Source organism: Crocodylus siamensis, chromosome 2 (genome assembly GCF_052110815.1).
Source record: "Crocodylus siamensis isolate JL-2025a chromosome 2, ASM5211081v1, whole genome shotgun sequence".
In the NCBI taxonomy this organism is placed as follows: domain Eukaryota; kingdom Metazoa; phylum Chordata; order Crocodylia; family Crocodylidae; genus Crocodylus; species Crocodylus siamensis.
The window spans coordinates 8,575,137-8,601,364 of NC_143396.1; the positions used below are offsets into that span (position 1 = coordinate 8,575,137).

General features: G+C 54.7%; 1 protein-coding gene across 3 annotated transcripts in view; it reads left to right on the forward strand.

The window, feature by feature from the left end:
• The window catches only part of RAB11FIP5 (RAB11 family interacting protein 5), a 78,399-nt gene that overhangs the window by 16,475 nt on the left and 35,696 nt on the right, over positions 1-26,228 (forward strand). For all 3 annotated transcript variants that reach the window (XM_090035122.1, XM_090035123.1, XM_090035124.1), the window contains exons 2-3: positions 21,656-22,110; positions 23,799-24,516. In XM_090035122.1, coding sequence (XP_089891248.1) covers positions 21,656-22,110; positions 23,799-24,516 — 1,173 coding nt within the window. The remainder of the gene's footprint in view (positions 1-21,655; positions 22,111-23,798; positions 24,517-26,228) is intronic.

Below are 26,228 nucleotides of genomic sequence, written 5' to 3' on the forward strand. Positions count from 1 at the left end.
GGGAAACTGAGGCAGCATCCCTGCAGCTGCGTGTCCTGCCTGGCTTGGGGCTGGAGCAGAGCCCAGCACATCTCTCGGTCCCTCTGCTCCCCAGCGCCCACCTCGCACAGTGCTGTGTGTTAGCTCTCTCCTTACCTGGGACTCGGGGTCTGTAGCTGCTGTATTTATTTGCATAAAACACGCAACCCCAATAAAACACCTGCTTTATTTTTAGGAGGGAGAAAAGGTTATTGCAGTCTTGGCTGGCTGTGACATGGAGCAGGGTAGTGGCCACGCTCCACCCAGCCCGGGGTAAGGGGGTGATGCCAGGTTCTCCCCAGTTCCCGTGCTGGGCACTGGCATGGAGAGCAGGCAGGGGCCAGGGTCTCCCGAGCCCTCTGGTTGTGCCGAGGCAGTCCAGAGGAAGAGCTCTCCGATTTGGGTTCGGAAGGGACAAATATAGGACCAAGGGAAGGGATGGGAGTGGGATGAACAGGCTGAGCTGCCTGGGTCAGGAGGCTGGGGATGAAATGGGGCATGGAGAGTGGAGGTGTGTGGCAGAGACCTGGGGTTCAAGGGCAGGGAAACTGGAGAAGTGGGGAGTGGAGGAGAAAGCACAGGGGAAGGGAGGGATGGGCTGGGAGAAAGGTCTGCGGTGCAGGAGGGCTGCCACTAGACACGTGAGGAGAACGGGACTCTGGAAAGGGACAAGAGGCCCGAGGAGACGATGGGGATGGGGAAGAAGGTGCCAGGTTTGGTAGCCTGGGAGGACAAGCAGACCTCTGCCAGCTAGAGCCCCCTCCCTCCGGAGCCAAGATCTCCAGTTTGAATCATAGACAAGGAGGGTTGGAGGGGACCTCAGGACGTCGCATCCTGACCAAGCAGGACCAGCCCCAACTAAGCCAAGGCTTTATCTAGCCAGGTCTTCAAAACCTCCAAGGATGGAGACTGCACCACCTCTCTGGGTAGCCTGTCCCAGCGCTTCACCGCCCTCCTTGTGAGAGAGTTTTCCCGAATATCCAACCTAAACTTCCCTTGCTGCAGCTTGAGCCCATTGCTCCTTCTGTCATCTGCCTCCACTGAGACCAGTCCAGCTCCATCCTCTTTGCAGCCCCCCTGCAGGGGGGTGAAGGCTGCTATTCAATCCCACCTCGGTCTTCTCTTCTGCAGACTCAGTCGGCCTATTTCCCTCAGCTGCTCCTCACAAGCCTCAGCGCCCCAACCGTTTTTATTGCTCTCCACTTGAGACGCTGCCGTTTGTCCACACGTTCTTGCTGCTCCTTAGCTTTCTGCGGGCAACTCGCTGGTGGTGTGTGCGTGTGCAAGATCTCTGTCTGCTCTTCATGTTTGTAGAGGATGACAACCTACTGCTGCTGTCGGCTACTCCCTTGGCTGAGCTGGCAGAGGTTCTTGGGATATATTGTTTGGGGCCATGCTTGGCAGCCCTGTAGTGATGCCACATCAGAATTTGTTTCTTAAGCTTTCTCCCTTACAAGTGTGCTGCGAAGACGCCCTCTGGACCCCTTAAACCCAGCCCCGGAAAGCTGGGAACAGCATCAGCTCAGTCTCCAGTGAAGACGGGCTCGTGAGTCCTTTTTGTAAGGGCCCTGCCTTGTCTGCTGTGTTTTAACCAGCCCTGGGGATGGGGTAGAGCTGTGGAGCGAAGGACACGGTTCTTTCTTTGCAAAAACTCATGTCTGTGAAGCACCTGGGTAAAATCCTGACGGTGTATTGGTCTGCTGGGCTCATCCTGTGCACTGAATGAGGCAGAGTTCTTGTGGGGAGGGGGCATAGCCTGGTTGGTAATGATGTTATCTCCTATGGGAGAGGGCTCTTGAGGATGCAGGGGTCACCTTCGTTCCAGCTCATCCACGTTCCCTACATGCAAGACTTCTGCATCCCCGTGGAGGATGCGAGCGGGCGTCCCCGTGCAGGGTGCGAATACGAAGGAGCAGCGAACCGGGACGCGGCACCCAGAATCCTTTCTGTGATCTGCGGGGAGTCTGCACCCAGCTGACGTCAGCTTTGGCCGAGCACCGTCGGGCTCTGCACAGCGCTGTCGTCCGTCAGGCTCGGTATTGCTGCGCGCCAGCTTCTTGCAAGCAGCCCACGTCTCATAGAAACTCTCCTGCTTTCGGGAACCGTTCTCCTGGCGGGCAGGAGCCGTCTGTGCGTGCCATGTGGCCATCTTGGACGTGTCTGCTTGGCAGCAAAATTACCTTGGTTTTCCAAAAGCAGCCGGTTACTGAGAGCAGCTTAAACGTGCCCCCTTCCTGCCTCGCTCATCTGAGCTTGTCTCTCCCATGGGTCAGACAGTGACTTGTTTGTGAGTACCACGAGTTTCCCAGGCCTTGTCAGGAGGGGACCAGGCAGCTCCTGTGACTGAGGCTAGCTTTGCTACCTGCTCTCCTCCCATCCCCTTACTCCCTGCCACACCTGTGCTGGGAAAGGGGAAGAGATCCCTGCTGCTTGTGCAGGGGACAGACCAGACCTGGGGCGAGCACAGAGGCCCAGCTTGCCTGCTTTGGTCCATGTGAACATGTTGACAAGCACTAATTGTGGCATTTTTTCCCTCCTGCCCTCACTCAGGGCAGGCAGGGGGAGGTCAGAAAACCCCCAGCATGTCACATGCTGATACCTGATTTTGGGTCTGGCAATATTGGGCTGCATGCTGCTGAGCATGCAGCATACACCCCTGCTGGGAAGCTAGGTCTGATGTGGGTTGTATAGGAAACTGGATGTCGGGCAGGGTTGGCCCAGGTGTCAGTCCTGTCTCTGGCTGGCTGGAGGCTGTAGAAGGTGATGTAGGAAATGCTGAGCAGGACAGAGTGTGGAGCAGCCCGTCTCTCGCAGAGCTTGCACATGCATGTTTTAGCAGGCTTCTGGGGCAGCTCGGCTGGGTATGAGGAGTCCCTGCCATTGGGCGATAGCAGGTCTGGGTGGTTTCCACCCATTATTTGGGTTGAACTCGAGCTGCCTTGCTGAGAAATGGGTCATCCCTGCCAGCTGAGGGTCCTGCCTTGGTGTCCAATACTTGATGCTTTAGGGGGGGAAGTTTCCTGACCTCTTGTGCTGGTCGCTCTCCCCCTAGTAAACCCTGATGTAGACAGTTTTCTGGCGAATGCTGAATTTAAACTTGTTAGCCTTTCTGCAGAGGCAGGGACTTCCACAGGACAGCTTAACTTCGACTGAAATAAAAACGCCCTGTCGGCTCTAGCGTCTTGCCGTTGCTTTCGGGTTAATACACACCGACCGGCTGGAACAAGAGGTGCAACTTTTGCATCTTTTTTTGGAGGATGAGCTTCCAAGGCATTGCTGGCCTTGCATGCATCTCCTCTGAGGCCTTTGGACTGGCCCCGTCCGTCCGATGGAGAGCAACGGCATGTGTGCAGCCGATCCCATTTTAGCTGGAAAGGCAGCCAAAGGGAGGCGTTCATGAAAGGGAATAATTAAGGCATTTCCTCTTGGGCGGCGGGCCACGGCCCTGCTCCACAGCTGTTGCTAGCTCCGACCTGCGCGCCGCTCAGCTGCTCTCGGTCAGGTGGCCGTAGTGTGCCACGTGCGTGATTTACGGCCCAGAGCTGGTTACCGAACGTGCTGATGGGATGAACGAGCAATGGGGCATGCGCCTGCGAGCTGCTTCCTAGCCGAGCAGTTTAGCAAGGCAGCGGCATGTCATGCGGTCCCGTCGACACTCGGCTAAAAAACGACTTGACTTATGTCCGCTGTCCCGCGTGCGGGCCGCAGGAGTCGTGCTCGGCTGGTATCCGAACAGCCAGCGCTCCCCTCCTAGATGCCGTCCCTCCTTGCAGTCATTAAGGTCCGAATGCTTCGCATGCTTTGCATGCTTGTGCAGTGCGGTGCTTTGAACACTAATCTCTTCTTCCCCTTTATTATGTAAGGCTGCTGCAGACTGTAAACGGCTCCCGTGCCGTCCTGCGGCGCTGCTGCAGCGGCCTGGCCTGCTGCTCCGGGTTGGAGCTAAAAACAGATTTCTCTGGGGACAAAGCTTTTCTTCTGGGATCCTACAGAGGTTCAAGCCCGTTTTCCCACTTTTAAGTGTCTGAGATGACACTTCTTTGCCTGGGACAGTCGGGGCTAATTTGAGTTAATTGCCATTTCAAGCTGCTGTGCTGCTGAGCTGCAGCCTGGGACAAATGGGATAAACCCAAGGCTGGATTATTCCCCCCTTGGAGTGCACAGCGAGGCAGGACCCTTGGCTCAGCTAGCTGGGGAACCTGCTGCAGGTTGTGACTTGAAGGGGGAATGGTATGGAGAAAGGCCAGAAGTTTCCCCCCTCCACGGGGTGGATGATCGGGCTCCGTATTCCCTGCGGGGCTCGGTTGCGTGTCGGAGCTACTGAGCAAAAGTCCTGGGTCAGGAATAGGGGACTCTGGGCCATTGTATGCATGTTCAGAGGCAGCCACTGGCACGCCGATCCCAACATTGCTGCTCCAGATGTGCAGCTGCGAGGCAGAGCCCCAAATACCAGCCGCGTTCTGCGCCTTGCCACGGGCAAAACGGAGGAGGCTAAACCTCTGCTTATGCCCTTCCGTTGCGACAGCTGGAAACTCTCGGCTAATACTTCATCTGGTCCTTTCCTATATCGGCAATGGCCAGAAAAGCTGGCACCCCCCCTGCTTATTCAGTGCATCATTTTTTACAGTGGGTTGGAAGTGCTGGGGCTTTTTTTGGTCTCTTCCACTCTCTGCCGTTGTCCGGCAGCAATGCCTGGCGTGGGACTGATAAGGACCAGATGAGCGTTGGGCAAGCCAGGATCTCGCCCTGCCTGCTGTGTGTCCCAGCACCTGCTCTCCCATTACAATTGGGTTAATTAAGCATCGCCTCCCAGATATCAACTGCACTCTTAACAATGGCTTGGCAATAAAGGCTCCTTTCCACGGTGCGTCTTGCACGGCAGCTGGTCACGGTGCCTCCCATCACACTGGTTCAGGGGACTTGCCAAATGCCAGTAGCGTGGCCTTTCCTGCAGTGGCAGGACCCCGCGGTCTCTTCTGCAGCTCAGGGAGCAGGTGGGTGTCTACCGTAAGTTTAGGGGATGTGGTTCCTCCTTCATCCTGCCCCTCCTGCCCCTTCGCACGCAGGCCTTGGCACTGTGGGTCTAGGAAAACTGCTGTGGCAGCCACGGGAGCTTCTGCTGATGCTGGTCCACAGCTGCAAAGGGCAGGGGTTGTTGCCCACGGTGCAAGCTGCTCCAAATGCTGCAGGAAGACATGCAGTCCGGGGGCGCTGCTCGTTGCACCCCCTCCGTTATCTCCTTACACTCAGCCCCATGGAAAAGCCCCAGTGAAATCTTTCCTGGTTACCCCCTTCTTGTGTAACGCCCCAGCACTGGATGCATTCACGCCTGCCCCCAGTCAGTGGTTAGTAAGCACGGGCTGATCCAGCGTACTCTGCCTGGGCCCAGTGGCACCAGCTGTCCCTGCTAGCAGGGGATTGTGTGCTGCGGTTCAGAGTCCCTTGCTGCAAATGTGTCCCCCGAGGGGAGCGAAATGTTAACTCACTCTGCCTTTTTGGCCCCAAACAGACCTTTTTGCCCAGTTCCTTCCTATACAGAATAATCCCACTTCCCCGGCTACTTCTGCTCTGTGTGGGACACGTGGGGATAACCCCCGGCCTCATCAGCGGAGCAGTAGCTTTCCAAGGCAAATGGATGAAGTGGTGTTGCTCGAGTCAAGGCTGTGGTTGCACTATGAGCACACAACGAAGATTTGGGTCTCAAGGCCTGGAGGACCCCGACCCTACCCAGCCTCTGCTTCCCCTCCCCGAGTGGGGATTTTGCATCGCTGTTGTAGGAGACCGTAACTAGATAATGGGTCTCTGGTGAGCCGATGCTGTGGGGTGCCCCCTCCAGAGCTGGACCGACCTTGTCTATTGGCAGCTGCTACCCCCGGCAGCATCCCTCGGGAAGGGTGCCACGTCCTTAATTTGTGGCTGGTTCTCAAGTAAAAGGAGGGGCAGTGCCTTGTTCTGCTTCCTCCTGCTGATGGCTTTTGCCTGCTCGGGGAGCAGCATCCTGGTTGTAAAGGGACCGATATCCAGATGTGCTTCTGTCCGAGGGACCCGGGTCCATTCATAGCCCCGTACCACTCATGCATTGCCCGACCGATAGGTTGGATGCTCGGGTCCCTCGGCACCTGGGCACAGGCGGAGCCAGTGCACCGCTGTGCTCTTGCTGCTGGGTATTTTCTGATGGTTTTTTGGGTGCTGGGGAAATAGCTGCATGCACAGAAGTTGTGGTCTGTCCCCTTCTGGGCCTGAAAGCCCCTGACCCGAGTCATTCTGCAGGGCATTGGCCTCGCCTGGCATTTGCTCAGCCGTGCCGTTGCGAGTGCTGCAGGGAGGTCGGCATCCTGCACGGGATGCCTGCTCCCCATCTGGCCCTTCGGATGATGGAGACAAAAACCCCTGTCTGGGGTTTGGGTTAGTGCAAGGGAGCCGCAGATTCAGGTCTGGAAGTGGGAGTGAATGCTCCAAAACCTGCAGCCCTGGACTGGGTCCTGAGAGCGCGGGGTCTCTTGCCCTTGTTCGCTTGCAAAAAGAAAAAAAAAGGTGAGCCTTAACCTCAAAACCCACAGTGCTGGCTGCGAGGGATGGGGAGAGCCTCTCTGCTAGCTCTCACCCGGTTTGTTTCCCCAGAGTAAAGCAGCACTTCCAATGCGGCCCCTTGCAGCGGAGGGTCTGGCTGCCGTGTCCATCACTTCACCGTGCTGCGGCGGTGGCTGGCCCCTGGCCCCGCGTGCCGTTTGGGAGCAAAGAGCCGTGGTGCGTTCAGAGAGCTGCACCCGGGCCGTCGGATCGGAGCGCGTCTGAATCCAGCTAACGCCCTGCAGAAATGATCCTGTGTAAGCCGTTCTCAAAGGACCGGTCAGGGAGGAAAACCACTTTCCAGCTGGCATTATCTCTCCATTCTTCTCCTATCTGCTGGGAGCAGGCTGTGCTGTGAGGCCGCCTCTATTTATATTCCTCCCAGGCTCTGGGGAGCACAAGGAGCTTGGCTTACAACACATGGGCTTTTAAACCGAAATGAAATAAACCCACAGGCTGGAAAAACTTGCCCACGTTGGAATAACATTGCCTGAAACCAGCCTGTAAAATAAGTGACTTGCTGAGGTGGTTTTTCCATCGCATGCTTTTTAATTTTTTTTTTCTCCCCTCCTGAATAATTCTGGCTCATGTGCTCCTGGTTGCTCCTGTAAGAGGCATGTCACCCTGGTTGCCTCTGAACCAGCCCCTCGATGCTCCCCAGAAATTGGTGGTGGGGAACCAGCTCCCTTCCTCTCCGCATCCCAGGACTTTGTCTTTTGTGGGCTTCTGTTGCAGGCTTGCGGGAGATCCGCTTGGTTTTCCTTCCCTTGCAGTTGCAGTGCCAGGTGGCGAGGGAAATGGTTCCCAAATGGGTCTCTGGCATGTGTGTATTTTTTGGAAGGGGCTTAGGTGCAGAAGGGTTAATAGCACTTACGGAAATTAAGCTTAAAGTTGTGTTTTTGGGGTGGTTTTTTTTTGTTTGTTTGTTTGTTTTTTAACTCTCAAAATCATTAGGCCCTAGTAGGTGAGAGAAAGCGTGGAAGTTTTGATCTTGTGATTACAGATGCTAAAAAGATAGCAGGAGGAAATGTGTGTGTGTGCGCATGTTTTAAGTTTATAACATCATAGGTTTAAAAAGTGAAAGAGCCAAAGTCTGGAGGCCCGGACAAGACTCGAGGCCGCCTCAGTTTCTCCATCTGTGCAGGACAGAGCCCCCAGTGCTTGCTGTGGGGAAGATGCCTGCAGCTGACACTTGGGAACCCCCCTCCTCAAAAACATCCCCCCTGGAGCAATGAGAAGAGCAGTTTCTGTCCAGGCAGCAGCTGCCTCGTGAGCCTGCTATTCTGGGCCGGCGAGGGCCCTGCCAGCTGCACGGTAAAAACAGCTGAGGGTGGTGGTGGTGACTCGCACGGGGATTTTCCATCGCTGGGAGGCTCCGGCCCGTCTCCAGCAGCTCTGTGCAAGCATCACGTGTTGCAGACCCGAGTGGCTTGCAGGCCCGAGAAGCCAGAGCTGGCAGCTGCCAGGGGCAGAGCTGGAGCACATGGGGAGGGTGAGCAGCCCCGGCTGGGGGTCCTGCGGGACCCTAGAAACTTTTTTAGGGCTGCCTCTGTCCTGGCCAGTGGTCTGGAGTCAAAGGGCAGACTTGTCCCACAGCAGATGCAAAGTGGCTGTGCCGTGATGTCCCTGGGGGGTGGCGGGGGCCGTGCCAGCTTTCTCCTTTATCAGAGCATCTTATTCCCTGTCAGTGCTGGATGTAGCCCGGCCGGGCACGGTGAGGGGGTGTGACACCGGGCTGTGATAACACTGACAGGGTGCAAATATTTCCTAAGATCGTGGGTTTGGGGGATGTTGCCTCTCATGCAGCTTCAAGGTGCCTTCGAAGAGGCTTCTTAGAAACAGGGTTTGAGCTATTTTACCTTTGTCTTCTCTCTTCCCCTAAAGCCCTGCGGTAGCTATTCCAGGGGCAGAATGGGGATATAGATACCTATACCCATGCGTAGGTGGAGATAAATCCATATATCGCTATCCCGATTCTGTGTGTATACACTCCCGCCCCAGGGGTACGTAGTCTCGGCTGGTTTGACAGAGGATGTACTGAGTCTTGAGCAGACTTTCTCCTTCTCCAGGCACGGATTAGACCTGGGATTACTTGGGTGTTAAGTGACCCAAAAGTGCGTGTGTGTGCATCTCTATTTTTTTTTTTCTTCAGACTCATTTACTTTGCTCTGATGCTTGCCCTTCTCTTGCTGGGGATGCCGGAGTTGCCTGGTACAGCCGAGATCTGAATTGCTAAGTCTGAGAAACCTGCCCAACCTTCATCATCAGTTAATGAGGAGAGCGAAGGCAGGTGCTCAGTGCCTTTCTTTTTTCTTTTTCTTGTTTGCACGGGGGCTGGATGCACACTCCTGCAGCATTAGGGATGTTGAGAAGGGAGCCGTGAGGCCGAGTTCCTGAGGCGAGGAGCACTACTCAAAGGGCGGTGGTGGGAGCAGCACGCATGGTTTGTGGCTTTTGTGTTGAGCCGGCAGCTCCCCCGTAAAGACAGTCAAGGGGGTGCACCTGGAGATGAGGGGTTGCACCGCCTTGCAGCTCCCCATGGTCACGTTGCTGCCTCCCATCCCTTGGTTTCTACATACTGTGACGAAGGGCCTGAGATGCAGATCCTCAGCCCCTAAAATCAGACCTTCAACGTGTTGGTATCTAAATATTCATCCAGACCTTTCCAGGATTTTGTGGGTCGCCCGAGTCCTCTCTTTACTCCAGTGAGATTGATGGAGCCCTTTTTTGTAGCAGGGGAAACTGAGGCACGGAGGGAAGTGGCTGGCCCTAATTCACCCATGAGGTCAGGAAAGAGGCCCACTTGTCCTGCTTCGCCGTTCTGTGGCGGATGATGCTTCGGCTGGTGACAGGGTCCGTCGTTCCCTGGAAGGTATCGCAGGACCCCAATTTGGGGTCCCAGATGTCAGCAGACGGCCTAGCTGCAAGGGGAAAGCATTGATCTGCAGGCGTCACGCTCCCAGCATGACGATGAGCCTCGTGCTCCTTTCCGTGGCCTTCTTTATCTAGGTCATTCGCGCGCCTCCAAGGTGGCAGAGAGCCAGGCGCTGACCTGGAGCAAAAACTGGTCCCTCAGCATCCTCCCGCAGCCTCGGTTCCCGGACTCGACAGCTTCAGGGCACTTGTTCTGGTGCCAGGTGTTTTCCTTTGTTGGATGCTAGACTCTGCTTCCAGTAACCGCCTGCAAGCACCGCGTGTTATCAGAGCAAGCGCAATGGGGCTAGGGCAGGAGAAGGGAGACTTGCGCTGTCCTGGGGACCAGGAGGATGGAAATCCTTGAGGCTGTTGTAGCAGGTTCGAGGTTATTGCTTCAACTTCACACGGGTCTTTATTTCCTGGGCATGACAGCCTCTCGGGGACACCAGAAGTCAGTCCCACAAACTTAGCATGGTCCATACAGGACGCGCACAGTCCTGAATCTCCTCTAGCCCTGAGAAGCTGCCTCCAGCTCATGGCTGCTCCCTCTGCACTACCGTCCTCCTTCTCCATCTCGCTCCGACTCTGGTCCTCAGTGGTGCAGCTGCTTTGCAGCCTTGGGGATCTTTCCAGACCCCAAGAAGTAGTTTGGATCAGTTCAACCACCACTAGCCTGGTTCCTCTTTCCTCCCTGTCTCTCCCTTCCCTCAGGAGCCTTTTAATTCCCTGTGGGTAGCCAGTTATCTGCACCAGCTGGCCCAGTCCTCCTAGGCATGTTGTAATCACTCCCAGCTGCCTCCTTGTCTCTCTCTTCTGCTGCCCCCAAGGACGCAAGACTGATGAGCAAAGGCTGAAAGAACCAGAGTTATTTAGTTTGGAGAAGAAAAGGCTGATAGGCATTTTGATAAGTCACCAAATACCTGACGGGTGATTATAGAGGGGCTGGAGACGGGCTTTTCTCTGCAGCTGCACGAGACAGGACTAAGAGCAATAGCTCAAGTTGCAACAGATTGGAAATATGGAGGCACTTGCTCTTGTTCCCCAGCCCTCTTCCTGCCACCACCTGCTCCCTTGGCCCCCATGCCATGCATTGCAAGCAAAATCTGCAAGGGAGATCATTGGAGGCAGAACATTTTGGAGGGAGAATAAAGGGCCGGGAAGTTCAAGCTAGTTGGAGGTTGGAAGAGATGGAATCGAAGTGCGGCAATAATGAGAAGCGAACCCGGCAGAGACATCAGAGGTGAGTGACTGATGGCATTCAGACTCCTCGATGCTCAGCACCGGGGTCCCAACACTGCCTATGGCTGTCCTGACTCCGGTCCTGCTCCCTGCGTCCTAGAGCTGGGCGCTGCCTCGCTTGGTCTGCGTGCAGGGCGTGCCAGCCCCGGCAGCTGCTCTCTGCACTGAGCTCTGGCTTGCGATGGCCACGCCGACCTGCCCCGACGCGGCCAGGCAGGAGAGATGCAGAGCCGGGGGTCGATGGCTGAGTCTCCTGCAGTCATCCGAGCATTTCTTTCTCCAAATCCTCTTTGCTTAGGGGGTGGTGGTGGGAGCCCTGCAGGCCGCCAACCCAGGGACCTGCAGGTTACCCCCGCCAAAGAGGCCAGTTCCTCCGGTGAGCACGCTCAGGCCAGCGTTTGCTGGCACAGGTAGACCGTCACATCAGAGGCGTGCGTGGGCGATGCTCTTGGCTGTGACCCCGTCTGCCTGGCCAGGCTCTAGGGCTGCACTTTCTGCATGCCTTGCTCCCTCCCTATGCAGGGCCGTGGGACCGGCCGGCCCCTGTGTCAGGGCAGCGACAGACCTTTGAAGTGGCTTTAACAAGTTTCTGAGCTGCAAAGCTCCTATGGGAGCCAGGTTTTCACTGTGTTTTTGCAGTCCCACGCTAGCAAGGACTGGGGAGCAAATGCCAGCAGCGTCCCCCACGGCAGACCCTGCTGCAGGAGGGGGTCTGGGTTGGGCCCACAAGCTTAGATATGGGCTGTTGTGGAGCGAGCTTGATCCTAAACTCCCATTCCCCGGTGCTGTAGGCAATGCTTTGCCCTTGGAAAGTTTGCAGGCGGTTTTTGGGGGAAGGAGGGCGCAGTGAACGCTGCTGCCTTCCAGGCCATAGCAGGGAGCTCTAGACTGCCAGGCATAAACCTGTCCTCTTCGTCGTAGGGTCTGTGCTTTTCCCCCCCCATCCTCTTCCCCACAGACGGTTGCATCTTCGCTGTCAACTTGCATTGCCGCATTGATAATGTACCGCGTTGCCATTCAGTCTGGGGTGCTGGAGGCAGAGGGTTGTCACCTTCTGCAGCCTGGGTAGCATGAACTTGCCTTGCTTGGAGCCCCATCCTCTCGCTTTGTGTCCTCTCAAGCTTCCCAGTCCCTGCGGGGAGACTATTCTGGGTGTCCAGTCTCTCCTTGGCGGGCTGCAGCACTTGTAAGCCTGGGTCATATTTTCTGCGTAGGGAGTTTCCCTTCTGGCTTTGGCTTGCAGGCATTAGGGTCATGGCTGGATCCAGGAGCAGGAAGGATCGGGTGCAGGGGGCTGCGGGCATTGCCCTGTGCACGGACGTCAGGGGGACCCTCTTGCTGCTGGAAGCTGTGCTGTCCTGTCCTCGAGACAGCGAGGCTGGGAGTCATCCTCTGGGAAGTATGGAAAATAGGGGCAGGGCATCAGAGCTGCTGGCTGAACCTCTGTGGTCAGCTCGTGGCTTGGATCGGAGCCGGAGATGCATCTTCCATAGATCCAGCACTAATGTCTGTGGATATCAACCTCCCAGAGCAGCCTGAGTGCCCAAGGCTGGGGCTCGCTCCATGCTGAGCATGTGGCCCTTGTCCCAGCTTTTCTTGTGGGCACCTCGCCTGGATGGGCCAGGTCGGGGGGGGGGGGGGGCAGGAGGTCACCACGCTGCCTGCCTGGATGGAGCAGGCTGAGAGCCCTGTCTACAAGCACCAGCCTGGATGGAGCAGTCGTGCTAAGACCCCACCTAAGAGCTGGGGTAGAGAAAGGATGATTTAGCTTCCCTTTCGGTCCATGCACAGCTCCTGGCCAGGGATGGAGCTGCCCTTTGGTCCGTGCACAGCCCTGCATCCCCTACCAGGTGGGTACCAATAACTCGGAGTCTCCCCTGTGTCTGTGCACAGCACCACATATGCACGATGCTGCACATAGCCTGTGAGGACTTCTAATCCAAGCCCAAAAAACCCAGTCCTGGGTTGAGCGAGGGAGGATGGGATGTGGAGCATGGCGTGAATGGAGACCTGGCCTCTGTCAGTTCTGGGATGCCGTGATGTTGGGGATCGCTAGGTAAGATGAGGGACGGGAGGTGCAGGTTGGATGTGGTCGGGGTACTTGAAGACGTCCTGGGTCGCTTCGTGCATCGGGAGGGGACAGGGGGAAGACGCAAGAGGAAGATGACCACGGGTGCGTGGTGGCAGGTGGTGGGATGAGTGGAGCACATCTGCAGGTGCATCAAAGTGGGGACCATGGGAGAACAGGATGTAAGGTGTAGGGGGGAAGGAGGAAGGACAAGGTAATAGGAAGAGGAGAGCCCCTGTCATGGTAGGTCCTGAACTCAGTCTTTTTGCAGGGTCTTGCCCCTCGAGCCTGCGAGATTCTCCGGCTCTGTTGGGGAGCAAACGCTGCTTGGGAGCGTTTGCTCTGGAGCTGCTCCCACTGGGTTGCTTTCCAGAAAGGGGTGGAAACATCTGACCCTCCCAAACAGTCATGTGGTGCCCTAAATTTGCAGAGCTCTTGTAACACAGGGGAAGGAGGTCTGATCCAACTGGCATGAGACTAGCCACCATTGTGCAGCGTGCTGCCAAGGCTCCTCACCGAAGCAGGCGCTTGTCTTCCTCTTCGATGCTTTTTCTTTAAAACTGAGCCTGACGTTTGGGCTGTGTTTGTCTTTGCGCTTCCCCTTTTAAATGCAGCTAGTAGACGTGTTATGTTGTAAGCTAGCGTTGGCTTCTGAAACTGCCGGTTTGCTTTCTTATCTCGTATTGCTGGAAATAGTTCTTAGCATGACCTGCACGGATTATATTAGCAACATGCCCCCTTCTTTGATGCTTCTGTCGGCTAAAACCTGCATGTTGTGTCTAAAACAGCTGGAATTACAAAAAAACCCTGCATTAATGCAGCCGAAGAGAACCGTTGCTATCCAGGTATCAAGGCAGTTGATTAAGAGGCAGTTGTGTCTTTTTCTCTCCTTAGACCAGTGATTCTCAACCAGGGTGCCATTAGATCCTTCTCGATCCCAATGTTAGCACTATGAGGTGTGCAGACACTGACGAGAGAAACCCAGGGATTTCAAGCAGGAATCCAGCATGTCCAAAACACGCTGCCCTGCGACAGACTTTCCCAGTTCCTTACAGCAGAAGAATTGCACTTTTTTTGGGTGTTGCCAGGAGTGCCTGGAGCCTAACGAGGGGCGTCCTGAGTGACCCGGTTGAGAACCACGGCGTTGGAGCACAGCGCTGTCCTGCCAGATCGATGCACCCTGCCTCTCTATTACATGGAGATGTTTGCACTTAAAAAAAAGACTGACTTGCATGTCCCACAAGCTGATAGCCTTCCTCTTGCAGTTTGCCACATCCTTTCCATGAGGCCGAGCTCTTTCCAGCTCCTGTTGCAAACTGAGCAACATGCTCATAAAATCCTATTTTCTTTGGCCGCTATTTCCTCCAAACCATGTTGGAAAGATTCGGCGTGACTCACCTGCTGCTGTTTTCCTAATGGCTTCTTGGCACCCGCTGCCTTTGTTTATGTCCAGGGGCTCTGCAGAGGGCCGATCTTTCTCTTTCCCTATGCTTTTTCTCACCCCTGTTTTTTGCTAGCTCACATGGGCTAGGTCAGATGCTGCTCAAATGTAGACATTTTTTAGGCAGTAGAGCGCGCGGAGAGCATTGGGTGCCAGTGGGGAGCTTGCATCCATTGGGGATGGGCATTGCATTGGAGGGAGCCAAAGGGGCGAAGAACAAACGGGGTTAAGGAGCTGGACCGATGGATTTACAGCTGCTGAAATCAAGGGCAGTTTGGTTCTCCCCTGGATCTCAGTGGGATTTCCCTGGGAGAGAGAAAATAACCTCAGTGCTTGTGATGTGGCTGAGTACAGGGATGCAGAGACGTGAGGGCTGGGGCTGGGGCACAGTCGGCGACTGAGCTGGTGCTTTTAAGCGAGACCAGAGAAGAGGTGGGCGACTGAGCCAGGCTGCTCTGAGGAGGCTCCATCCTGCGCTGATCTGCCCGTCTCTGGGTGCTTTATAAAGGGGCTGGCAGAGACGAAGTAACTTCCCAAAGGTTGCACAGTTATTCAGTGGCAGAGCTGGGAAAAGAGCATCCCAGGCAGGCTTCTGCCGCCACTGCCATGGTGCTGTTCCCTTTCCCCTGGGGCAGGCACCCATTTGGGCCATGGGGAGGCTTCAAGAGCTTCATTTGTTCCTACCGTGCCGGAAAGGGTGTCGTCCTCTTTGGAAATTCCCTTTGCAAAGGTACTATCAGTAGGGAAGAGCTATCTCTTGCTCTGTTTCCTCCTGCTGTGGGCTGCCTGGCGCCAACAGACATGGCTGCTGCTCTCCAACTCCGCCTGGCTTGTATCGGGTGCACGAGGATCCTAAAGCCGATGCCGTCCGTGCTGAAGAGCGATGCACCTGATGCATCTCCCAGGGCTGGTGCGGGGCTGTTTCCTTAGGGACTTGATTCTAGGCCTTGTTTGCCCCTGACACAAACCTTGTTGAGCAGGTTCACGGGCAAACTTCAGTCGGAAATCTGACTTTCCTGAGGTCATAGAGTTGGAAACTACGCTTGGCTTAGAAGCAAAACGGACTTCGTGCTCCCGTAGCAGCTGGGAAGCAGTGGGCTCCAGCTGTGCTTCATTCCTGTTACCCACCCCCCAGTCCTGCTCATTTGGAAGGGATCAGCGGACAGCAAAGCGTGTAACCTGGGGTCTTTCCAGCCTGACTTTTCTTTCCACTGGAGCAAGGAACGGCCTTGTGAACGCACCAGAGACAGCAGTAGCCATCCTGGAAGGTGCGCGGGAATTGCTCCTACGTTTTTCCCGGGGTCTGTAGACATACTGGCTTGCAGGAGGCCTTAAAAGACTAATGTTACGGTGGAATGTGTGAGCAGTGATTGTTCACCAAAATAAAACCTCCCATGGGATGAGGCTATTTACTCAGAAAAGGTCCTAGTTAATCCTGCCCTCCTCCTCTTCCTCTATTTAAAAGGACCATCTGCTGTCAGAAAAGCACCCCCAGACCGTAACGCAAGCCTTTGATTGCGACCGACTCCCACGGCCTCCGTGGCAGCTTGTGGGAGTGCTGAACCATCCTCGGCGCGCGAGAGCGCTTCCTAGCATCCCCCCTGCCTTCCTTGGGTACCGCTGCTCTTCTGACCATCACATTGGAGTCGCTCTTTTGTGGCTCCAGTGCATTTCTTGGCTGACTTTTAATTGCTGACAGGTTTGGTGATTGCTCTTCCACATGAAGCCAGCAGATATGTGGGGGAGGAAGGTGGCGAGGCTCAGGGAGGTCAGCACAACTGCAAAAATGACCTCCCTGAACTGGTAAGCTGTGATCTGTTTGCGAGCCCCGTGGGTCTCTGTGCAGCTGTGGCTGAGCTATTGACAAGCTCAAACACAACCACGTGTGGGTTTTGACCCACCCTGGACTTTGGGGGGCCTCAGACACACAAACCACACACTGGCTTTCCTGCTGACGTCCTTTCTGGCTCGGTGCAGCCAGGGGAAGACGGTTTGGAGCCGGGATGGATTTACCCACGGCCGGGGTCTGTCCTATGAGCCCCATCCAGCCCCATGTGGAAGGATCAGGCTTCAGCTACACCATTCCTACGCAGCTGGATTGGGCCCCGGCTGTGCTGGCCTTGCATGCAGGAGTCCAGCCCCAGCTGGGCTAGCACCGCAGGCAGGATTGGGCCCATAGACCAGATCCAGACTGGGGAGTGCTGTGTGCTGCCAATTATAGTCCAGAAAAAAGTGTGCTGGAGGTATCAAAAGTTTGGGAAACATGGGCTCAGCTGGGTAGGGAGAGGGGTGTGCGCGGATGCGTCCAAGCGTCACGTTCCTGGCCAGGCGGGTGGGTTTGCCGTGGAGTCTGCGATCGTGAGGGTGTTGGCTCAGGCGCGTTCCTTGGACAGGTTATGCAAACCTCCTTGCTCTGGGGGACGGGGAGCATGGGGCTGGTTTTCGGGCCAGGCAGGCTCCTTGCGACGGATCCAGTGTGGAGGGCTGGTTTGGGGAGAGCACTGCGTGAGGCGGTGTGACCTATGTGCAAATGGACTGGTTTGGGGCACGCCACTTGTAGCGCATGGGTCTAACCCGGGGTGGGCAATTATTTCAGCCAGAGGGCCACTTAGGGAGTTTTGGTGAACTGTTGCAGGCCCCAGCCCTGTTGCACGGCTGGGGGCAGCGGGACCAGCTGCACCACGCGAGGCCGAGAGACCTGCCGTGGACCGGTGAGGATCCCTGATCTGGCCCATCCCTGGTCTAACCAGAGACCCACAAGCAGCTCTGCAGGCTGGGTGTTGGGGCTCCATGGGCAAGATGTGGCTCATGGACCATATCTTCGACAGCTATTGTAAATCAGTAATACCATGCCGTAGGAGAGCTGGTCGGGGCACTGCCCTTGCGAGGGAGCAGAATTGCAGGTGCTTGACGCACTGGGATAATTGCAAAGCATTGTAAGAAGGGGCTGCAGCCCTCCTTTCCCCTCTCTCCCAGGTCTTTAACCGTGCGGGGGGTGCCTGCTGTAGTAAGGGGATGGTTAGGGGCTGGATCCCTAAGTGACAGGCTTATAAGGGGGCTGCCAGTGGGTCAGAGGTCACTGCCCCCCAGAAACGTGACATCCTTGACTTGCTAGGGAGTAACACCGTTGTATGTGCGACCCCCTCCGTATGCAGTCTGGGGCCTCTTATGGGATGCCCTTCTCAGACAGATGTGGCATGGGCAGTGCTGCCAGTGTCAGGGAAAGCACTGGCACATCTGGACTGCCGATGCCTGTGTGGGAAAGTGCATTGCAGGCAGGTGGAGGTCTGTGAAGGGGGCATGACTTCTCGGCACGCCGGCCCTCGTGACTGCTCTCTGCGGACCTGCTTAATTGTACATTCAGCATAACTCTGAGCTTGAACCTGCTGACCTACCCACTCAGGCAAAGCAGAGCATTTTTGCATTGGGAGAGGAGCCTTAGAAGAAACATCCTGAAGTTTACCCATGTACTAAGCTACGTTGCATTGTCCACTGAGGTGCCTGGCACATCCAGTGCTCTGGCCAGGAGGGAGGCTAGTGTCGGGCACCGTGCGTTTTCCCCCTAGACAAGCCCAGAGGCAGGGACTTCTTGCTTCAGGGTGCCAACCCAACCGTGCTTCCTCTGCAGTCTCCTCCTCAGCAGCGTCCCTGGTTGCTGGAATGCGGCACTTGTACTTTGAGCTTGTCAGCCTGGCTCTCTGGCTCATTGAAATTGCAGTGCAGCTCTGTTCGACTTTCTCTGCAAAGAGAAGTTTAAATTGTGCACATTCACATATTCTAACACCTTAAGAAGTAGGGCTGGGGTGGGAATCTCTGCCCACTTCACACCCGCCGTCCCTCTGAGGGGCAGAGGGGAGTTGCAGCGCTGCTGATATGGAGCCGTTGCTTGGGCAGGATGTGGCAACGTGGCAAGAAGGGGCGAATGCTGCCACCCTCCAGCCAAACCGTGAGAGGGATGGAGCGTGGAGGCTGACCAGGGAGCAACACTCATCACCATCACTTGGGTGATCTCAGCGCACTTCTCTCTCGTGAGAGGCAGGGGCTGGCTGGGCAGTACCCTGCTGAAACGCCGCAGGCCCTGGCCAATGCAGAGGGAAGATTGCAGGCTGCCTAGTTAGCACTGGTTCCATCCAGAATTGCCCTAGCCGGAGCCTATGAGGCCTGATCACGTCACCCGTACTGCTAATGAAGTGGAGAAACACGAATGCCATGGAAGAGCTGACCCCCCTGGGCAAGCAGTGCAGGTGCACATGCCTTAAAAATAAGTGCTTTAGCTGCCTGGGTGCAGATGGTAGCACCAGGCGCAGGGCAGAGATTGCATTTTCTGTTCCTTACATCCTCACCCAGGCCTGGGAGACCCTGGGAAGCTTTGCATTCACTGGCAGGTGCTGCTCAGTGCCTACTGCACATGCTGTTGCCCGCAGCCTCCCTTCAAGTTGGCAGAGTCTGGGGTTTGGAGCCGTTCTCTTCCCTCCCGTGCTGCCGGGACTGTCGCATGGTGCCTGGCAGGACCTGTGTCCCGGGCCTTGCCGGTGCTGTCTGGCCCTGCTGGCTTGTTCTTTTTTCTTTTTAGCTCTCACCTGCACATGAAGCCACGGAGCAGGCAGAGCTGCGGGGAAAGGCGTAGCTGGCTGCAAAGCTGATGGGGAGGGGGGAAGATAGGCTCTGCAGACACCTGTCTGCTTCTGTGTCACATCCTCCCCATCTAGATCACGCTGGTGGCACCCGGAGAGGGAGTCTGATTGGCAGTAGGGGCATCCTCGAGGTGAGGGACCCGGGCCCTTCTCCAGGCGGGGTTACTTGCTTTGTGTAGCAGCTGCCCACACCCGACTCCCATGTGCGACTGAACGTGCGAGCTGCTGCGGAGACATCTCGGGCAGGTCTGCCTTGCATCCCCAGAGCGCACGGCCCTGCCTGTTTCCTGTGCACACCAGAGCTGGAGGCAGTTTCGGGGTGGCCTCGTACCACGGATTTGCAAACACGGAGCTTGAGAGCAGCGTGCTGCATTTCTGGCGTGGGCCGTGCATACTCTTCGGTGGGAGCCTGGCTTGGAGCAGCGAGGGTGTGCGCCCAGCCCGCTCGGCGAGGTGCGTTCCCGCAGAGCCGTTGTGCTTGGAGCTCTCCCAGGAGCAAGACCCCTGCCGTAGGACGCCTTGTTCAGCGCGGCTGGGCTGAGGGCGCGCAGGGCCGGCTGCCATCGAGCTCGGTGGGATTTGGCAGGGTTCAGGCCGTCTTGGGATCACGGCCAGGCATGCCTCCCCCTCCTCCCAGGGAGGGATGCAGCCCTGCGGAGCCGCTGGGCTGGGCGCCGGTCCCTCCCCGAGCAGGCAGTGCCGAGCCGGCCTTGTGAGCTGGAAAAACGAGGGGTTGGCGTCCTCGTTTTCTCTGATGGACTTTTGCTGGTCTGTTCGGGCGTGCTGATTTTTTTTCCCTCCCCTTTGCAATTAATGTATGATAACTAGAAGTTGTCTTATATTTTCCTGATTAGAGTAATGAAGCCCTAATGAGGAAGGATCCTTTGTGAGTCTTAGATAGTCAATCGGATGCACAAAGTGTGATTTTTAAACCATGTTTTGACCAGTCCTTGTTTAAGATGGCAGGGTGGAGGCTGTCTCATAGCCCCCGTAGCTTCGTTACTGAACGGACCTGGAGAACTAAAACCCAGGAAATAACCCTTCAAATGCAGTCCCGGGGCCTGTTGGGAAACGGTGTCTTTTGGTGCTGCCAGCATGCACGTCTCCGAATCTCCGCAGGCGTTTACTACGAGGCACAGGGGTCTGCAACAGGTTTCTTGCTACTTGTAAATCGGACAGAATTTCTGTGGGATGCCTCAGACACACGTGGCATTTCACATGGCACGCCCAGCCACTGTTGGTCCTCGTTTTGCCTGCATCTGCTGGCTCTTGTCTGCTGCCCTTTTGAATCGAAGCTCTTTCGAATCCTAGCTGCCCCCTGCCCGCAGCGGCCAGCTCTTGCTCTTTTGCTCAGGTGACATGGCTCCCAGCCCCGTGCTCCTGCGTGGTCCGGGACTGGGTTTCCCAGAGCGTCTCCATGGAACGAGGAACCTCTGCCCTTAGGGAGCAACATCTGTGTTTCCCTAGAACATCTGGGCTACTCGATGGGTAGCCAGTTAGCAACACATTAACATGTTCCCTTGCTTAGCAGCTGGGCATGGAAAGAATCCCAAGAGGTTTGTAATCAAATCAAGCTCTAGAAATTGGACTTCTCTTTTCTTAAATTTTTTTTTTCCTGTCCTGATTGGCAAAAGAAATCAGGGTAGTGGCGGCTGGGACTGGGGGAGGTGGAGGCACGGGGTGGCGGCGTGAGACTATCTAAGGCAGGTTCTTGAGCAAGGGTGGAAACGAATGTACTATAGCTGGTTGTCCAGAGCATCCTGGTGCAAGAAGAAGCCGTGATATGGATGTGGGGTGGGATATCTCTTGTGAAGAAGTAAGGGTTTCCTCCTCTCCAGCGACTAGGGATAGTGCCTTGTTCTCAACGTGTAGGAGGCCGGGTCCGCCAGCAAGTTGCTATAGGACTTTGAGGCTGTTTCTTCCTCTTTGGGTCTTTGTCCTTACAGGGAATGGGGGTGGATAAAAGTTGTCTCCCCAGCCTGGGGACTGGGAAGATCGATTTGCTTGTCCAAACCCAAGATGGTTGGACTGGTGGTTCCACAGAAGTGCGAGCCTAGCACTATACTTAATTATTTTGAGATTGATGCAACAACAAATATAACTATATATATTATAAATGTATAATATATATGTATTAAAATACTACATAGATGCATTAATATATAGATTTTTTCATAGACATTAGAGCTGGAAGGGATCTTGGAAGATCATTGAGTCCAGCCCCCTGCCCCATAATGCATATAATATAATATAATATAAATGCATTAATTGAGCCCAGCCCCCTGCCCCATAATGCATCTATTATATATCATATGAATCAAGTCCAGCCTCCCGCTCCATAATTCCTACATTATGCATATATTATATTAATGCACACATTATGCATTAGTATATTATGTAATAAACCGGTATACTATATATTGATATGTTATATAAGTATATTAATATGTATGTATTAAAATGTATATAAAACTATTTATAGCGCACTAATTTGCTAGAGTGTGTATACATTTAAAAAAACCCAACAAACTGGGCAAAAAATAGTTGAAAGATAATGTATCGTTAGTCATGTAGTCATTATAGTTAGATGGGCATTGATGTTAGGGGCTGGAAGAGACCTTACAAGATCATCAGGTCTAGCACCTCTGCACTTGGACAGGGGAATACTCTTAGTCGTATTTAAAAACAGAATCTAGCCTTCTTGCTCACTCAGTCACGGTTCGGCAATAACAAGCGGGGGGGTCTTTTCTCTCTCCTCTCAAACTCCAGGTGGTACAAGCTGCACTCCAAGGCCGGGAAGAAGGAGAAGGAGCGAGGAGAGATCCAGGTCACGATCCAGTTCACCCGTAACAACATGACGGCCAGCATGTTCGACTTGTCCATGAAGGACAAGCCGCGGTCGCCCTTCGGCAAGCTGAAGGACAAGATGAAGGGGAAGAAGAAATATGACCTGGAGTCTGCCTCCGCCATCATCCCCAGCAGCATGGGAGCCTTCGACGTGGAGGACTATGACTTTGGGGGCAAGAAATCCAAAACCAAGGGGTTTTTCTTGAAGAACAAGCTCCGCAAGTCGTCCCTCACTCAGTCCAACACATCCCTGGGCTCTGATAGCACCATCTCCTCCGCTAGCAGCAGCTTGGCAAACAACTTCGGCATAAGCATTAACGCTCCCGAGGTAACCAAATCCCCCAGCAGGCACAGCAGTCTGTCCACAGAGCGCTCTGGTAAGAAGATAAAGCTTTTTAGTCACTTTTATTAAAATAACAAAAAAGGGGGGGGCATTAGGACGTACTAGCTAAACACCTGGCTACAGAGAGCGTGTTCTGGATCATGCCTTTTCTCCTGAGGGGCATGCAGGCATGAAGGATGGGGTGCCAGGCGGGGCATGGAGGCACCAGCTATAGAGCTTCTGCAACGGGGCTCTTAGTATTTCGGTTCAGTGCCAGGCTGGAGACACCCGACAAGGTGCAGTAACCGCAAGGCACAGCAGTACACCTGGGGAGGAGGGCTCCTGTCCAGGGCTCAGCACACCAAACTACACTCCCGAACACGGTCCCCAAACCTGAGCTGGGAGAGCAGCACCCTTCCAAAGGAATAATTCTCTTTGTGGGGAGAGCAGGTGTCTGGTGAAGCCCATTTGGAAAGGAAAATGGTGCCATCCTATTATGGTGGAAGTGAGAGGAATGGTGGCCTTATACTATAGGGATGCTGGGTGCTGCAAAGTGATTGCATATAATTAATATATATATAATATAATGTACCCAGTGCCTGGATGTACAAAGCCCCAGGGCTGAACAGTGGTGGCTCTTTTGGGATGGGGTTCCTGCATCGTTTTATTGTCTTTACCTGGGATAAGGATGAGTGTGACAGCAGCTTTGATCCCCACATGCAGCGTATGCCTCTCAGCGGGGAGACCTGTGAATCCTCATTGAATGGGGAGATCGCTCTGATGTGCCTCGTTTCACGCTATGCCGTTCTCCTTTCTGGATTTTCTAATGATAGAAACCTGCTGGGTGTATTCAGCTGCTGCGTGACCTGGAAATAGGAATAAATGCATGGAAAAGTGCCGTCACATTTCCCCATCCCGTGTGGCAGCCTCCTAAAAACCATCACATTCCCGCACCGCAGTGGCGTAATGTATTGTATGGGTCCTAGAGGAACATTTCCCCCCTATTACGTATAACCCACACCTCAGCACAAATCCACTTATGATCCTTTTGGAGAGTTTCTTGCCTCTCTTACTGGGGTTTTATCCTCTTATAAAATCTGCAGTGAGATCATATTGGGAGGAAATGGTGTCACTTGTTTGGCAACGTGCTCATGTCCCAATTGCCGTCATTGTCATAGAAATCATACAGAGATTGGGACCTCCAGAGGTCATCTAGTCCAGCCCCCTGCCAAAGGCAGGATCATGCACAGCTTATGGTGACTTCATTACAATCCAGGGAAGACAGGACTGGAAAGAGGCTCTGTAGCCTTTGAGCACAGTCTCTAGCATTCATAGGCAGCCATTTCTCCAACGAGTCCTAAAAATGATGCCCTCCAGCCCCTTGTATACATTACAGCCACAGAAAAACACCCCATGTAGCAGGTAAAAAGCAGGGGAGATGAAGGCTGCTAGGTTGATATAAGCTCAGAGGATCCTAGGAAGAGGATCATGCCTCTGTGCGCACACACGCAGAGCCAGCCCTGCCAGGCATCAGACTGGTAGGAGAACAACCCTGTACCTTAGTCAAAGCTTAGTCTAGCTGTGTCCGGCATCCAGTTCTTCAGAGGAAGACACAAAACCCCTCCGTCAGGCAGCACAGTGTCCATGGAGGGGGAAAAGTTCCTGCCTGGCCTGGTGATGTTGCTGTTTGGCTCTGCTTCTTCCAGGCAGACAGTCTCATGGGTGCCCCTTTTTCTCTTCCAGTGAAAGACTATCTGCCATCTCCAAAACTGACCCACAAGCGAGCGTTCAGCGATGAAGTCTCCCAGGTCAGCACAGTACCCGAGTCGAAATCCATCCAAAGCCTGAAGCCAAAGAACGAGCCTGTCTCCAGGTCCTCTCTTTGCATCAATGGAAGCCACATTTACAGCGACGAACCCACACCAAAGAGCCCCATGTCTGCCCAGCAAAGCTCCTTGCCTCTGTCCGTGCCTCTACAAAATGTTGCCAAAAGGCCCGAGGAGGGTTTCAGCCCTATCCCCTTCCCCCCTGACTCCCAAGAGCCATCGTGGAGAGGCAGCAGCTTTGAGAAGACGCAGCCGAAGGAAGAGCCCAGGTTCATTCCCTCTCCTCCTAGCTTGGTATTGCAAGAGGAGCTCAAGGTCTCAACCAAAGCCGTCACCCTCAGCAACCACCTCGGCCGAGCCAGGATGGAAGAAGGTGGGCGTATAGAGACCAAGCCTGTGCAGATCGCCACACCGATGGTCTTCTCTGGAGAGCCTGCAAAAGAGGAAGGCAGGAAGGAAGACAAGAAGACAAGAGGTGGCCTCTTCCACCACAGAGGCAAGGCGGATGCAGGGGAGAAGAGCTTGGGGGAGAAGCAGGGAACCACCCAGGCTTCTCAGGTGATGGCTGGAGAAGAGAAGAGCAAGACCAGCTGGTTTAGCTTGAAGGACACCAAAGAGCCTTCTCAGAAACCCAGGTCAGTAGCACTGGGAGCGTGGACTGCACAAGCTGTCCTTATAATCTCACTCCAGGGACCACAGTAGATCTGCAACCAAGCTGTGTCCCCAACTTAGGCATACTTCTAGTCTTGGCTCAGATGACGTGTGGGGTGAAGGGGGAACGGCAGTCCTGTGGCTAAAGCCCAGGACGGGGAGCCCAGTCTGTGGGTCTGGTCTTGCTTGTGCCACAAGCCAACTGACGTAGGTCTGGCAAGTCTGTTCACCCTTCTGGGCTTGTGTCTCCCCGACTCTTTAATGACACTTGCTGTTGTCACTGGGGTGTGGAGGTATAACTCGGTAGCGGTTGTGAAAAGTACGCCGGGAGGTGCTTTGCTGCCCCTGGGTGTGGTGTTTTGGAGCGCATCGATATTTCTGAAGTGTCTCACCCCAGTCTCCCTCCCTGCCCCCTCCCAGTTGTGAATGCCTAATTGCTTTAACTCGTTTGTGATGATCCCTCCCTTCAAACCTGCTACGCTCCTAGCCCAGCACGTGGCACAGAGTGTCGTGGTTGAGCCTCTGATTATGTGGTGGACCTAAAAATCCTGTTCCTCACTTCCTCACACTTCTTAAATGATCCCTGCCCACCTCTGCATGTCTCTTCTGCTCCATTTGGCTGGCAGGTGTGGACACCGGGGTCTCCTAATGCATTTGGTTGGTGCTTTGAGTGTGCTGCGGTTGGTCAAATGTGTCTGTTCGTTGTGACCTTTCCCCTGCGCAGTCTTTTGGGAGCTTCTTGTTCACGTGTCCTCACTCAACCATTCCTAACCCATTCCAGGGAACCTCTCTTTCCTGTGTGCAGAGACTCGCACAGGAGCGTGTTCCTTTCTGATCGATGCATCTTTAGAAAAATAGACCACTCAGAGAGAAAAAAAAGATGCGGGGGCAGCAGTAAAAACAACTGAAAGCTTGGGGAGACCTGTGCAGGAGGAGAGAGTTATGGCTTTTGTCAGAGGTTAGACACTGTATTGGCTTTAACTGCATCTGTTTTGAAAGCAGATTTGGTTAAATCTCAGCAGACTTCTTACGGGGACTTCCTGAGGGGTTTAACAAACCTCATTTCTCCTAAATAAATTCCTTATCGGTATCATCTATGGCACTGGAAGGCACTGGAAGTTACTTTGTAAGGCACCGTCACATCACAGCTATGGCACTGGAAGGCAGGGGTGGCCGACCTGGAAGCATAGTGGCAGGTAGGGCAGGGAGCAGGAAGCGGAGCAGCAGACGGGAAAAGGGATGAGGGTGGTACTTGGGGAGGCTGCAGGATAATTCATAGCATGCCTTGGACCCGTCGCTGTAAGGCACTCTGCAAATTTAATGCAGGCTTGATGTCTGCCAGGTTCACAGAACAGCCCATTGAGCCATCCCGGGAGGGAGGGCTGGTTGCTTTGGACCCTAGCTTGAGGGACCAGGGACCGAAAGTCCCTGGGTTGACTGTAGGCATGCTTTGGCACAAGCGGAGCAAGGCGTCATAACAGCTGTGGCGCAGTCGCTTCAACAAACCCATGGCGCAGTCGCTTCAACAAACCCATGGCCTGTAGCTAAGGAAATGTTTTCAGTGCATGATAAAATACAGGGGTGTGAACATTTCTTACTTGTGGGAGCCACAGCATGGAGCCACGAGGCCAACAGGTGGGTCAGCTGCTGCATTGAATTAACAGGACAGAGGGGGTTATCACTGAACTCCCTTCCT